This window comes from Cercospora kikuchii, assembly GCF_019650295.1.
Source record: "Cercospora kikuchii DNA, contig_00003, whole genome shotgun sequence".
Lineage (NCBI taxonomy): Eukaryota > Fungi > Ascomycota > Dothideomycetes > Mycosphaerellales > Mycosphaerellaceae > Cercospora > Cercospora kikuchii.
The window spans coordinates 2,355,234-2,368,795 of record NW_025408584.1 but is presented as its reverse complement, the minus strand read 5'-3'; the positions used below and the strand labels follow the sequence as shown (position 1 = coordinate 2,368,795).

Here is a 13,562-nt window from a genome sequence, read left to right as displayed (position 1 = left end):
CGTTGTTGCGATCGATCCGCACGTTGCGAGAGGTCCCGTCGAGAGTCGTGATTCAACGGCAGAGCCAACCACCCGGAGCGTGCGGTGCGCAGGGAGTCGAGAAAGGAGGTGCTCAGAGGCAAAGCCAACGCTCCACTTCCCTCGCACTCGGCTCCGCTGGAACCAAGAAAACAATCGCCCGACCGGCTCGGCTGGGAGATGCAACACTTTCCACGCCAGAACCAGTCAGAATCGCTGCGCAAGCGAGGGATAGTCACCCGCAAAACAAGGCAGCTGCACGGCGAGTTTCTCTTTCCAGCAGAAGGATTGGCTGCTGTGCTGTCGCCGAGGCGTCAAGCCCGCAGAACGCCGAGTCTACCACTGAAGAACAGAAGCGTGTCGAAGCCTGCGAAGGCTGCAGAACAGACTTTCTCGTGGACCCAGCATCACGCCCCCATTCTCTCGAAGCGGTAAACGGAACTTTTCGGGCAATAAATTTCATCGGCAGCAGCGCCATGTCTCTGATGTGCCGGAGGCAGGATTTTGTTCCCAGCACAGCCAACGTCGTCCAAATCAGCCTCCTTGCCTGCACAGGTCGAGAACACCCGCTCTGTACGACTTGCCATGCTCACTGTTACAACAGATATCATCGGTTTGTCGTCATGACGTGCAATTCCGAGTCCATGGCACAGAGGGTGAGACGATCACACTCCTCGCGTGTCCTGCTCTCCACATGCTCCAGATCCACATTTTCTGCGGGGTACGTTAGCAGACTGCTGGGTCCGAAGGTCAGGCATGTCAACAGCGTCAGGTGTCTAGACAGCTCTACAACCTAGCTCTACTGCTACTTCACCTCTTGCCGCACAGCTCGTAGCCCTTGCGATCGGCAGTCGCAACAGCCCAGAAAGCCACGATCTACATGCCGCAGCCAATGGCGGGACTTGTTCGGGCGGCGTAGGAGCGGTATAGACAGCTCTGCAGCCATGTTCCTATAGTCACCAGACCGTAGTGGCGTCATGGTCACTGCTTCTTGGGGTTGCAAGGGCTCTGAGGTCACACGGCGTGGTGTGTTTTCGCTGTTGCCCTGCGTGAAGCTCATGCTGATCGTATAGTTGATCTTTGGCAGGTGACACACGCGGGATGGCAAAGGGTCGACTAATGGAGCTGGTGGATGACTGCGTAAGTGGCTTTGGGTCAGAGCAACATTTCCGATTGTCCAGGCCGGTCACAGCATGCTTCGCATTGTCGAAAATCACTGGGAGAAGGGATCCTGGAGCGACGAAGCATGCGATGTGATCTGGAAACAGCGACGTTGTCCGCTAGCATGTGCCTTTCCAAGCCATCTCGTATTGACATGGCTTGGCTCGAAGCCTATTGACAGATCTACAGCTAAGTACTTGAGAGGTCAATCTTCGTTCATCTTTTTGCCCTGCTTGAAATGGACACAATATCACCAAGATGACCTGCTACTTCTCGAGCGGCTCTTTGGTGGGATCCCAAGCACATGGCGAATACTCTCCAGTCTCCAACACTGCAAGATCCTCCTTGTCCAACTCGAAGTCATACAAGTTGGCATTTTCCTCGATGCGCGAGAGCGTGACGCTCTTGGGCAGGATCACGAATCCTTGCTGTAGGCCCCATCGAAGCAGGACCTGCGTGGGAGTCTTGTTGTGCTTCTTGGCAATCGGAGTGAGAGCTGGATCTTCGTTGCGAGTGGCTCTGACCAGAGGCGAGTAGGCTTCAAGCACGACGTTGCGGGCCTGACACCACTTGACGATGTCTGGGCGTGCAAGCCATGGATGAAGTTCGACTTGGTTGACTGACAGGATCCCAGCTTCCTTGGGTGAAGACTGCTGCTTCTGCCATGCCTCTAATTCATCCAGGTGGTGGACTCCATAGTTTGAGACGCCGATAGAGCGGACTTTGCCCTCGTTGACGGCTTCGACGAGCGCCTGAGCAGAGCCAAGTATGTCAACATCTGCTGACTGTATAGAGTAACATCCCATATGGGCACAAACGTACCTTCCAGGCTCCAAGTCTGCCCTCTTTACCTCCGTATGGAGCGTGCAGTAGGTACAGATCAATGTAATCGAGTCCCGTTTTTTGCAGACTCTCATCAACGCATTTCTTGGCACCTTTGTAATTGACTTCTTTTGGAGGCACTTTGGAGGTGAAAAAGAGCTGTTCACGGGGGATACCAGCTCCTAGCATACCCTTCGCCGTCGGCTCTTCGTTGCGGTACGCCGTAGCGCTGTCGACATGACGATAACCCGATTTGATAGCGTGGGTGGTCACCTCTTGGCATTGGTCTGCTGGACTGCAGGAGATGAATAAAGGATCGTGGTTACAGAATCATGATGCCCAGAACGCCCAGACCAGGTGCATAGACTCACGTTTGGTAGACACCTGGGAGTTGTCAGCTGTGAAGGACCCAATGGTGATTGAAGAACAAGAACGAAAAGTGTGCGTTTGGATGAGATATCGAGCAGCCTGTCAAGTCACAGGACTCGATCGAATGAAGGAACATCTGGCGGACTTACCATAACCAAGCAATGGGAGCTCATAGCCCGAAGCGAGCTTGATGGTCGAGTTGATATCGAGCTTCTGCGACATGGCTGCAGCGGTGGAGGAGAAGGATCGAGGTGGGAGATGTTTCGCGAGTAGACTGGCTCTTCTGGCGACGTTCATACCAATTCACGCAACACTTGGGGTAATGGAAAATGAGTGTGTAAGTCCAGGCACACATGTGATGGCGACAGCGCGGTACGTCACGAAGGTCCGTGCGTTATGCTTATTGCGAAGGTGGGTCGGAGGGGTCCGCGAGTGTTGACTCGATATTCTGAGCTCCCATAGACATGTAACACTTCACTTTCTCATCCACTCCTTTGGTTTGCGAGCGACTCGATCAGACCCTATTCCGCTCTCGGGCACGACTTCTACCACATCTCCGAACCGTCGCCCTTCCGCACGACCGAGATGAAGCTCATCCGCCAGAACATCATCGAGAAAGATGGCTCCGGAAGTGCAACTCTCAAGCCAGAAGAGCCCGAGGACATGTGGCATTGCTACAACCTCATACGTCCCACCGATCGCCTACATGCCTCCGCCATTCGCAAGATATCATCCGAGACCGCGACGGGCAGTACGAGAAACGAACGCGTGCACATGCACTTGACGATCAAAGTCACGAAACTCGATTTCGACCCGCAGGCTGGGCAACTACATGTATCAGGGCAAGTAGCAGAAGAGAACAAATGGGTCAAGCTGGGCAGTTATCATACACTCGACCTCGAACTGCAACGAGACTTCACATTAGAAAAGGAAGACGGCTGGGACAGCATCGCGCTCGATACTCTTCGAGAAGCACTTGACCAGACCAAGACTGCTGTTCTTTGGGCTGTAGTCATGTCCGAAGGCCTCGCCAACATCTGCCTCATAACCGAACACCAGACAATACTACGGCAGAAAATCGAAAAGTCACTTCCTCGGAAACGGCAGGGCTCCAGCGACCACGAAAAATCCCTTCAATCCTTTTTCAAAGAAACATTCGATTCGGTCCTACGACAAATGGACATTTCATCATCAAAAGATCCTCTTCCTCTTCTCCTTGCCAGTCCGGGCTTCACGGCTTCCAGCTTTCACTCTTATATCAAAGAGCAAGCCTCAGCCTCTGCCGGGAGTAACAAACCTCTTCTTGCGCTGATACCTAAAATCACTGTCGCGCATTCTGCATCGGGCCATCTACACTCCCTACACCAAGTTCTCTCTTCGCCTGCCGTAACATCCCAACTCAGCGAAACGAAATTCCTCCGCGAAACACAATTGATGGAGAAGTTCTTCACATTGATGCGGCAAGATGACCCCAGGGCATGGTACGGACCACGCGAATGCGTCAAAGCCGTTGAGCGAGGCGCTGTGGGGAAAGGCGGCGGGGTGTTACTCATCTCCAACGCGCTCTTCCGAAGTCAAGAGGTGGACACCAGAAGGAAGTGGGTTGGGGTTGTGGATGAGGTGAAAGAGCAGGGCGGAGAAGTGAGGGTACTGAGCAGTATGCATGAAAGTGGGAAAAGACTAGAAGGTCTGGGCGGCATTGCGGCGATTCTGACATTCCCGATTGAGGACTTGGATGAGGGAGAAGATTTTGATGATGGAGGGTTCGATTTGGAAGGGGACGAGGAATTCGTCAATGGGAATGGACAGCATGATGAGGAAATTGACTTTTTATGATGAAGATATTATGACTTGACATGATGATTACGACATTGCATGGAGAAGCGAATGGAAAATTACAACGAGAGACATCTACAGCTCGCATGGGAAATGTGCCCGCCGACTTGACCTGGCGCACCAATTTCCCGCCTACATATAAACGACCAGAAAGACGCCGACTTCGAAAAAGCATCGTTTAAGAGCTTTCATTCTCCAGAACCAATCGATTGTCTGCTCGATTGGAACAGGTTCTATGAGTCTGCCCGAAAGGTCGAGTGCTCATCGGACCCTGGCATCTCTGCCTCGCACATTGTAGCTCAGGCACTCCGTCTGGAGAAGTCAGGCAGGCGCAAATCTACAGTGCTTCAGAAATATACCCAAAATGCGACTTTCGATTCTCACATCTCCGCCTTGTATCAGCATAGCTGAGGCATTTTGGTTCAACAAGCAAATAGAGCCTCTATTCAAGACTGCTGTGAAGTATCACGAAGTGTGTACGTTTCTTGAGTTCTCCATTTACTGTTCGCGAGTATGTACATGGAGGCTGCCAGTCGGGACGGTGCCAAGGCCTTAGGGTTACATGCGCAACAAGTTGTGGGACGACGGCAGCGACATGGACGTTATAGTTTGCATAACAAATATTGCATGTGTGAAAACTTTGGACGTATGGTATTATACCTGGGAGTTTTGAGGGTGCTGTGTCACGAGATGATTCTGACGTCTTGCTTTGTTTGCCCTGGCGTCTTCTGTAATTCCAGTCATCTTCAGCAAAATCGGCGTCAGCTACGTGTTACGCGGAATGGGACGTTCATATGCCATTACAAAGGACACGAACCGGAGATCAAAGGAAAGCACGAAAAGGCATGAAGCAGTGTGATATCGGCGATGAATTGACGCCAATCGAGTACACAGTACCGTAAATTGTCATAACAGCATAGCTATCCAACATATGGACTAGCGAAAAAGTACAAATTCCACCCGAGGCCGCGGGAAAACGCCTTTTGGTCGTGCATCTCATGCAGAGAGTGCTTTACCAACCTAACTGTAGAGCTTCTTCTCCACGCCCACCATACCATGCACATTACCCTCAGCCTGCGCAGAAGCAGTTCGGAACTCGAATCGCACATCACCCGATCGAACGCCCTTCTGCAGAGCGCTCACACTCTTGACGCCGGCATCTTGGAGCGAGTGTTGCAGACCAGCCGAGAGGTATGGCAGGAACTTGGTGACGGAGCCGCGATCCAGCACGGAACCAGAGACACCCTGTGCAACGAGGACCTTGTCCCCCTCAGAGAAGTATCGTGCAGTACCCGCATTCTTAGCGGTGTTGTTCGCCTTGTCGCCAGATCCACCAGCCTTCTTGTCCTCCATGGCATCGATCGAGCCCATGCCACGGTATGTCTTGCGGAGCTGACCGTCAGGACCAACAACGTAGGCACCTGGAGACTCGGTCGTGGCTGCGAGCAGACCACCCATCATGATGGTGCTGGCACCGAGAGCGATGGCCTTGACAATGTGTCCAACGTTCTGAATACCACCGTCGGCAATGCAAGGAATGCCAAACTTGCTGGCGAATTGCGTGACCGAAAAGACGGAGGTGGCCTGTGGGCGGCCGACAGCCATGACCTCTTGTGTGATGCAGGCAGATCCCGCTCCCATACCAATACGGAGACCATCGACACCAGCTGCGATCAGCGAAGCGGCCTGGTCGCGAGTAACAACGTTGCCGCCAATGACGTCCAGCTTGGGGAAGTTTTGCTTGATCCACTGAATCATTTCGATCTGGTACATGGAGTTACCCTGGCTCGAATCGAGAATGACCACATCGAGGCCGGCTTCGACGAGAGCGGCAAGACGCTCCTTGTCGGCAGGCCGCGTGCCAATGGCAGCGGCGGAGAGGAGCTGTTTCGTGCCTGGCACTTTGGTCGCCAGAGGGTAGTTCAAGTTCTTCATCAAATCGCTGCGGCTGAGCAGAGAGATGAGGTTGCCGGCGTTGTCCACAATTGGCAGCTTGCCCTTCTTACTCTTGCTAAGGATGGCGTTGGCCTCGGTCAGGCTCACGCCCTGCTGTGCGGTAACGAGGTCGGTCGACATGATTTCGGTGACAGGAGAGTCGAGGTTGGCGTGGAATTGGGTGTCTCGAGGCGTGACGATACCGATCAGCTTGCTCTTGAGCTGGCCACTTTCTGCACATCCTGTCAGCTCATGGTCCTTTCATGCGATTCGACAAAATTGTGCAATGAGGGTGGGAGTCAGAGAATCAATTTCTCCCCAGCGCACCGAGCACACTGGCAAGGCACGTGCGGTTGAACGAAAGTTAATAATTGTGTTTAGCATCACGCGAGGAAGGGCAAGAGGAAAAGCGCAGGACGAATTGCATACCTGTAACCGGGAAACCACCAAAGCCCCACTTCTCTTTTAATGCGATTGCGTCTGCAACGGTGGCAGTGGGCGAAAGAACAATGGGATCTGTGATGAAGCCGTTCTCGAAGCGCTTGACCTTCCTGACCATCTCGGCCTGTTCCTCGACGGAGCAGTTGTGGTGGATGACACCCACACCGCCGAGAAGAGCCATGTGGATGGCCATGTTGTGCTCGGTGACAGTGTCCATGGGCGAAGAAGTGAACGGAGTCTTGAGGGTGATGTTGCGCGTCAGCTTGGAGGTCAAGTCGACATCGCTGGCCGGGAAGCCAATGTAGCCCGGGAGCATGAGGAAGTCGTTGTAGGTCAGACCGCCCATCTTCTTCTTGTCCATGAGGTCGTACACGGAGATGCCATCCTTTTCGCCGTACACCTTCAAAGCCTCGAGGGCAGTCGAGGGGTCTTCGAAGTGCTCGTCGGCATCGCCATTGCTGGTTCCGTTCGCGTGCGCCTGCATGGCGGGCTCTGCTTGCGGCTTCTTGAGGGTGACGCCGTCGTATGGCTGCTGAACGCCGTTCATGGTGGCGAGGAGGGGTGTGCAATGCAGAGGAGGATCGTCGTCTGTCGCAATGGATTAGCAGGTGGAATTCAGTCGCTCGATCCACGCAAAGTACTTACCCCAAGGAAAGAAAGAAAGCACTCGCAGACGGCGGCAAGAAAATATCGAGGTCGCGCGCGGGGCGGATCTATCCGCATGATCCTTGTCTTATCGCGTCACCCGCAGCCGAAAGTCTAGTAGGCGAGAGTAAACAAACAGAGAGCTTTTCGCGGGTGCTGTGTAACGAGGCCGCCATTGTGCCCACACCGTCGTCTCCCACATTCCTCTTCGACGATATTCATCGTGACATGCGTCTCGTCTTTCCATGTCTCGCACCCACATGAAATCGGTGGTCTGAAGGAGTGCCATGCCGTTGAGCCGAGCGTCGATGCACGCCGCCTTTGCATAGCAACCACTCCCCAAACGCGCCTCGCCTGGGCACGCTGCATGCTTCCACCTCACACCCTCAACACCACCCTCGTCCCTCACTTCCAGACCGACGCCCGGCCTGACTCGGGGCAGGCACCACCGCCAACATGCCTTCCTACCCGGCCTTGAGCTCGCCGACCTCGCCGCCGCACAATCGCTTCCGAGATCACAGCCCGACCAAGTCGTCGCCGCTCCGGCACATGAGCACGCGCTCCAACAACAGCGACACCGATCGAGCTGCCATTGTCAGTCGCCAAGCTGTCTTCAGCAGTAATGTGCCCTCTACCTATCATCGACCAGGGCTGTCTGGACTGGACATATCAGGGAGTGATCCCTTCCTAATACCGAGCACCACAACATCGACGACCACAGGCGCGAAACGAGATAGGTCTGAATCGCCGGTCAAGAAGAACGCCGCATTCGCCAAGTGGGAGCAGCGCGAACAGGCCGAGCAAGAACAGAACAAGCTGCAGCGCACGCCCTCGAGGATGGACGTGTCGCCCCGAAAAGTGCGCGACGACGACTGGCGCACCACCCTGGGCAGGAGTGAAAGCCGCGGGGCCTTGAGACCAGTCGCAGAGAATCGAAGTCCACCCACCAGACAGCCCCCGCCGTCCAGCAATGGCTTCACTCATCTCCGGACCGAGTCGAAGGAGAACATACGGGAACGACCGCCGAGTCGCGAGAAGCTGGACTCGCCATTGGCATCACCCACCAAATCGCCCGGCCACACACGAGGCGTCAGCGAAGATCTCGCATTGCGACCAGCCAAAACACCCAACCGTGTCACATTTGCCAGCGAGGACATCACCGTGAGGTCTCCCTCGCCCGAGTTTAGATCGCCCCCTTCCCCCACCAAAAATAGTCTGGCCACACTATCTCGATCAGACTCCATGCGCGCCAGCACACGACCGTCCCGAGCGCGAGGGCATGCGCGCTTTGGCTCTACAGATATGGGCCCTCCACAGTTAGATGGCGAAGACCTCGGCCAGCTGCAAAAGTCATCGACGCCCCAACTACGCCATCTCAGTAAGATCGCTACGCAAGAGGGTGCCACCGACGACCTGGGCGTGCACAAGCCGGAAGAGCAAGTGACGGGACTCATGGGGAGGAGAAAGCTACAGCGATCAGGGTCGGTCAAGCCTAGAACGCCCAATCAATCACAGTTCGCGTCACAGTACTCAAGCACAAAATGGATGGATACGCAAAGGAAACATTTGCAGGCTTACGAATATCTTTGTCACATCGGAGAAGCGCGGGCGTGGATCGAGGATGTACTGGAACCAGAGAAGCTGCCTCCTATTGTGCAGCTAGAAGAGGCTCTCCGAGACGGAGTTACGTTGGCTGAGGTGGTAGCCCGCCTCGCGCCCAGACTACCGCCCGATCAACAACAAGCCTTGGGATCGAAACGCATATGGCGAGGTACGCCGCTTACGTATCGCCACACCGACAACACCGCGCTCTTCTTCCGCTTCCTGGCAGAAATCGACCTTCCAGAGCTGTTCCGATTCGAACTGATCGATTTGTACGAGAAGAAGAACATTCCCAAAGTCATATACTGCATACACGCCCTGTCGTGGCTCCTCTTCCGCAAGGGCGTTACAGACTTCCGGATCGGCAATCTCGTTGGCCACTTGGAGTTTGAAGAGCACGAACTGGAGGCGACGCAAAAGGGCATTGATAAGAGTGGTGTTGCCATGCCCAACTTTGGTGGCATGCGAGAAGCAATGCAGATTGAAGAAGAGCCAGAACCTCCTCCACCCACCGAAGACGAACTGCTTGCGGAGCAAGAACCGATTATCGTAGATTTGCAAACGCAGATTCGAGGCTCGCTTGTGCGACTGCGGCTAGGCAACACCATGCAAGACTTGTGGGACGTGGAAGAGTCAATAGCGCATCTTCAAGCTATCGCCCGCGGGGGCTTCGCACGAGAAGTCTTTGATTTCAAGTATGCGACCCACAATGCTAATTCGCAATTCCAAGCGGCTGTCAAAGGGTACCTGGTTCGGAAGAGACTCCATCGGAAACGGGAGGCATGGACGCAGAATAAGGACGCTGTCGTCAAAGTTCAAAATCTGTGGCGAGGCCGACAGGCGAGGGCTCAGACGAAGACGATTCGCAAAGAACTCCAGGCGCATCGTCATGGGCTCAAAGAGCTGCAAGCGGCTCTACGTGGTGCGATTGGGCGATGGCGTGCTGGCGACTTGTGGCATGAGACGCGAAGCGAGGAAAATGAGGCCAGAGTCGTGGAATTTCAAGCTGCTGCGAGAGCTGCGCTCGAGCGAATGCGAGTCGGTGGCATCATGAATCAGCTCTGGGATCGAGAGGCCACAATCGTCAAATTCCAATCGATGCTTCGAGCTCAAGCCGTCCGGTCTCTGCAGGAGGACACTAAAGAAGAACTGGAAACAACACAGCAAGGGTTGGACATTGTGCAGCTGCAGGCGGCCGCCAGAGCAATGATTGAGCGGCGACAACAAGCTGTAGCTCATGGTGAGCGCAAGTTCGAAGAACCAAGCATTATCCAGGCGCAGTCGGCTGCGCGAGGTTTGCTAGAGCGACTGCGTACCGCCCGGACACTAGGCGCTCTGCAAGGACGAGAATCGGCCATTGTCAAGTTCCAAACACTTCTTCGCGCCAAAGCAGCGAGGTCTCAACATTTGGACACGCGAGAGGCGCTCGACTCCCAAGTCGAGCAAATTGTCAAATTTCAGGCACTTCTTCGAGCCAAGGCGGAACGATCGCTCTACCAAGACATCAAGGAGGAATTGCAGAAGCATAACGAAGGTGTGAAGTCAATACAATCGGCCGCACGAGCCATGCTGCAGCGTAAGAGCATCGGCGAGAAGCTTGCAAGCCTGGAAGATCAGGAGACTGAGCTCACTGCACTACAATCGCTTGCTCGCGCATACCTCGAGCGACAGCGCATCTTTGACCAGCTCGTTCAGATGGAGAAGGAAGAAGAGAGCATCATCCAAGTGCAATCCACCATCCGAGGACTACTGGAGCGAAGTCGTATCGGCGAGCTGCTCGCCGGTGTCGAGGGGCATGAAGCCGCTGTCGAGGGCTTGCAGACTGCAGTTCGAGCATTCCTTGTGCGCAAGCACTTCGCTGACAAGCGGAGACACTTCCGCGAGAATATGGAGAAGGTGATCAAGCTGCAATCCTTTGTCCGTGCCAAACAGCAGGGCGAGAGCTATAAGAGCCTGGTCAATGGCAAGAATCCTCCACTTCCTGTCATCCGGAAGCATGTGCACTTGCTGACAGACAGCAACCTCGAGTTCGAAGGTGAGATCGAAGCAGAAAGGCTGCGAAGACAAGTCATTGAGAGTGTGCGGCGGAACGAGCTGGTCGAAAGCTACGTAGAGGGCCTGGACGTCAAGATTGCGTTGTTGGTCAAGAACAAGATTACCTTGGACGAGGTTGTGAAACATCAAAAGCATTTCGGTGGCTCGGCATCCCAACTCCTCCGTAATGGAACTCAGCTCGCTCATCCATCCGGACTGGACCTGAAGGCGCTCAACAAGAATTCTCGCAAGAAGCTGTCCAGCTACGAAGAGTTGTTCTTCCTCGTCCAGACCCAGCCTCAGTATTTGGCAAGAGTCTTCTCGGTGTTGACACAGCGGGGCCTTCCTGAGAAAGAGAGCAAGAACTACGAGCGACTAACCATGACTTTGTTCGGCTATGCACAGAAGAGCAGAGAGGAATACTTGTTCATGAGAGTCCTCGCCACCAGCAATCAACAGACCGTCTCGCGGTGCCAGAATGTCGAAGACTACATGCGACAATCGAGCGGTACGTTTCAGCACAGGCTCATAATCAATTACGTGCGCAACCCTCGCGAGCGCACCTACCTCAAGACGCTTCTTGGCGGCATGGTGAAGGACGGCATTTGTGGCCAGGACCACCTTGACCTGGAGAGTGACCCGCTGCAGATCTATCGAGCAATCTTGAATAACGAGGAGCTACAAACTGGCATTCCCTCTCAGCGCCCACGCGACATTCCGAGGGAAGTTGTCATCAGGCAGGAAGATGTGAGACCGAGATATGTGGAGCACCTGGAAGACCTGCGAGATCTGGGCGATGGCTTCTTCTTGTCGCTAGAAGAGTCTCTACATCGCATGCCATACGGTCTGCGATATCTGGTCGCAGAGCAGCACCGTGCGCTCTGCGCGCAATTTCCCCGAGAAGACCCAGCTGGATTGGCAATGCTCGTGGGATCGTGGTTGTGGAAGACATACCTCCTACCAGCGCTGAGAGAGCCAGAGATGTGGGGAGTTGTGGATCGTGGTCTCAGTCCCGTACACAAGCGCAATTTGGCACAAGTGGTAACGGTTCTGAGCCAGGTCTGCAATTCTGGTCGCCTCTTCGGTGTCGAGAACCTTTACCTACAGCCACTCAACAACTGGATCGGCGAAAGTCTCGACCGGTGGTCAGAATGCCTGCAGCACATGTTTGACATCTCTTCGCCAGAGGAACAGTACCATGCGGACCAGTTCTCCGACCTGTATTCCATGACGAAGCCGGTGCTCTACATCAAACTCATGGACATGTTCGCTCTGCACAGCTTGATCTCAGACAACATCTCTGCCGTGGCGCCTGACAGAGGCGACCCTATCAGGGAACTTTTGACAGATTTAGGCACAGCGAAAAGTAACGAGACTGATCTCGGTGGTGCTACTAATGGTGGTGAAATCACTTTGACGCTCAAGTCACGCTTCACTGTCCAGGATGACCCGAGCGCAGAGTCGCGGCAGCTGTTCACAGCTACAAAACGACTTGTGCTGTACATCATCCGCGTGCAGTCAGGATCGAACCTGATGGAGATTCTTCTGCGGCCCATTACCCATGAAGATGCTGATCGATGGATCTCGCTGGTTCAGGAGGAGCTCGCCGAGAAGGAACAACGGAATCATCGCCCCGGCCACAAGCGGTCGCCATCTCAGTTCGACCCTCGTGCATCAATGCGCTCGAACCGGGCGCTGTCAGTCTACAGTGAAGCACAGTCCACCTTCTCAGAAGACCGAAGAGACCTCATTGATCTTCAAGGCATGACCTATGCCGAGCTCAAGGCTACTGCTCTCGAGAATATCATGCAGCTCGAACAGCCACATGTCCCACCGCAGTTCCGCGTGTCAAGACACAATAACTACCAAGAGATCCTCAACGCCCTCGCCGCCGACATCCGTCAAAAGCATCGCCGGCGCGTCGAACGTCAACGAGAGACCGAGTCTACGCGTGCCACGATCCAACAGCTCGACGCCAAAGCTCAATTCCTCGAAGACCAGCTCAAATCGTACAACGACTACATTGAACAATGTCTCCATACGCTTGCCAACAAGAAAGGCACTAAGCACAAATTCCTCATGCCTTTCACCAAACAATGGTCGCATGAGCGCGAACTCGAACGCGCGGGCCGCCAGCCCAAGTTCGGCTCGTACAAGTACTCTGCGCGCCAGCTGGCTGACAAAGGCGTCTTGCTCACGTGGGCACAATACCCACAAGAGCACTGGGGTAATCTGGACATTGTTATCAGTTCTGACGAGGTTGGCGTGTTCCATTTGGAGGCTAGTTCCGGCAGCATGATGTTGCCCGGTGCGAGTGCGATTCTGTCATTGGATGAGCTCTTGCAGGCGCAATACGATGGTCTGGCGACGATAAAAGCTTTCGAAGAGGCTCAAGGGGGTGCCGCAAAACTGGCGGTGAATTTGTTGTTGCATTTGGTTTTCAAGAAGTTTTACAAGGACGGGTGATCGGTTGATGCCGGTGATGAAGAAGAGGTGGGAAGGGGAACGTGATGACGATGATGGGATGAATGAAGGCGATGCGACGACGACGACGCTTTGATGGTCTTATGCTTGCATGGTCAAAGGAATTGTTTCTGGTATAGCGATGGGCGTTGGCGGTGTTCTTGCTCTTTTAAGAAGGGGGATCTTCACGGCTTCACTTATGGCTTCCGTAACCCGTGGAACGTGAATAGTTCGAA

At 54.4% G+C, this 13,562-nt stretch overlaps 4 protein-coding genes across 5 annotated transcripts; 2 read left to right on the top strand and 2 right to left on the bottom strand.

Moving 5' to 3' along the window:
- Positions 1-1,445: 1,445 nt before the first annotated feature.
- Positions 1,446-2,592, bottom strand: CKM354_000530000 (uncharacterized protein; the record flags this gene model as incomplete). Its single annotated transcript, XM_044800572.1, has 4 exons — positions 1,446-1,931; positions 2,002-2,296; positions 2,373-2,385; positions 2,520-2,592. The coding sequence occupies 4 exons, from the start codon at positions 2,590-2,592 to the stop codon at positions 1,446-1,448; spliced, it is 867 nt and encodes a 288-aa protein (XP_044656507.1).
- A 363-nt stretch (positions 2,593-2,955) lies between these two features.
- On the top strand, positions 2,956-4,206 carry CKM354_000529900 (ribosome dissociation factor DOM34; the record flags this gene model as incomplete). Its single annotated transcript, XM_044800571.1, has 1 exon — positions 2,956-4,206. The coding sequence occupies one exon, from the start codon at positions 2,956-2,958 to the stop codon at positions 4,204-4,206; it is 1,251 nt and encodes a 416-aa protein (XP_044656506.1).
- A 1,020-nt stretch (positions 4,207-5,226) lies between these two features.
- On the bottom strand, positions 5,227-7,129 carry CKM354_000529800 (uncharacterized protein; the record flags this gene model as incomplete). The annotated part of the gene is made up of 2 exons (XM_044800570.1): positions 5,227-6,374; positions 6,571-7,129. The coding sequence occupies 2 exons, from the start codon at positions 7,127-7,129 to the stop codon at positions 5,227-5,229; spliced, it is 1,707 nt and encodes a 568-aa protein (XP_044656505.1).
- A 554-nt stretch (positions 7,130-7,683) lies between these two features.
- Positions 7,684-13,329, top strand: CKM354_000529700 (uncharacterized protein; the record flags this gene model as incomplete). 2 transcript variants are annotated; one of them, XM_044800568.1, is made up of 1 exon in its annotated part: positions 7,684-13,329. In XM_044800568.1, one exon carries the CDS (start codon positions 7,684-7,686, stop codon positions 13,327-13,329), a length of 5,646 nt encoding a protein of 1,881 aa, XP_044656503.1. The 2 variants fall into 2 exon arrangements, with proteins under 2 accessions (XP_044656503.1, XP_044656504.1); XM_044800569.1 differs by having other exon boundaries at positions 9,880-13,329.
- Between the last annotated feature and the right edge of the window lie 233 nt (positions 13,330-13,562).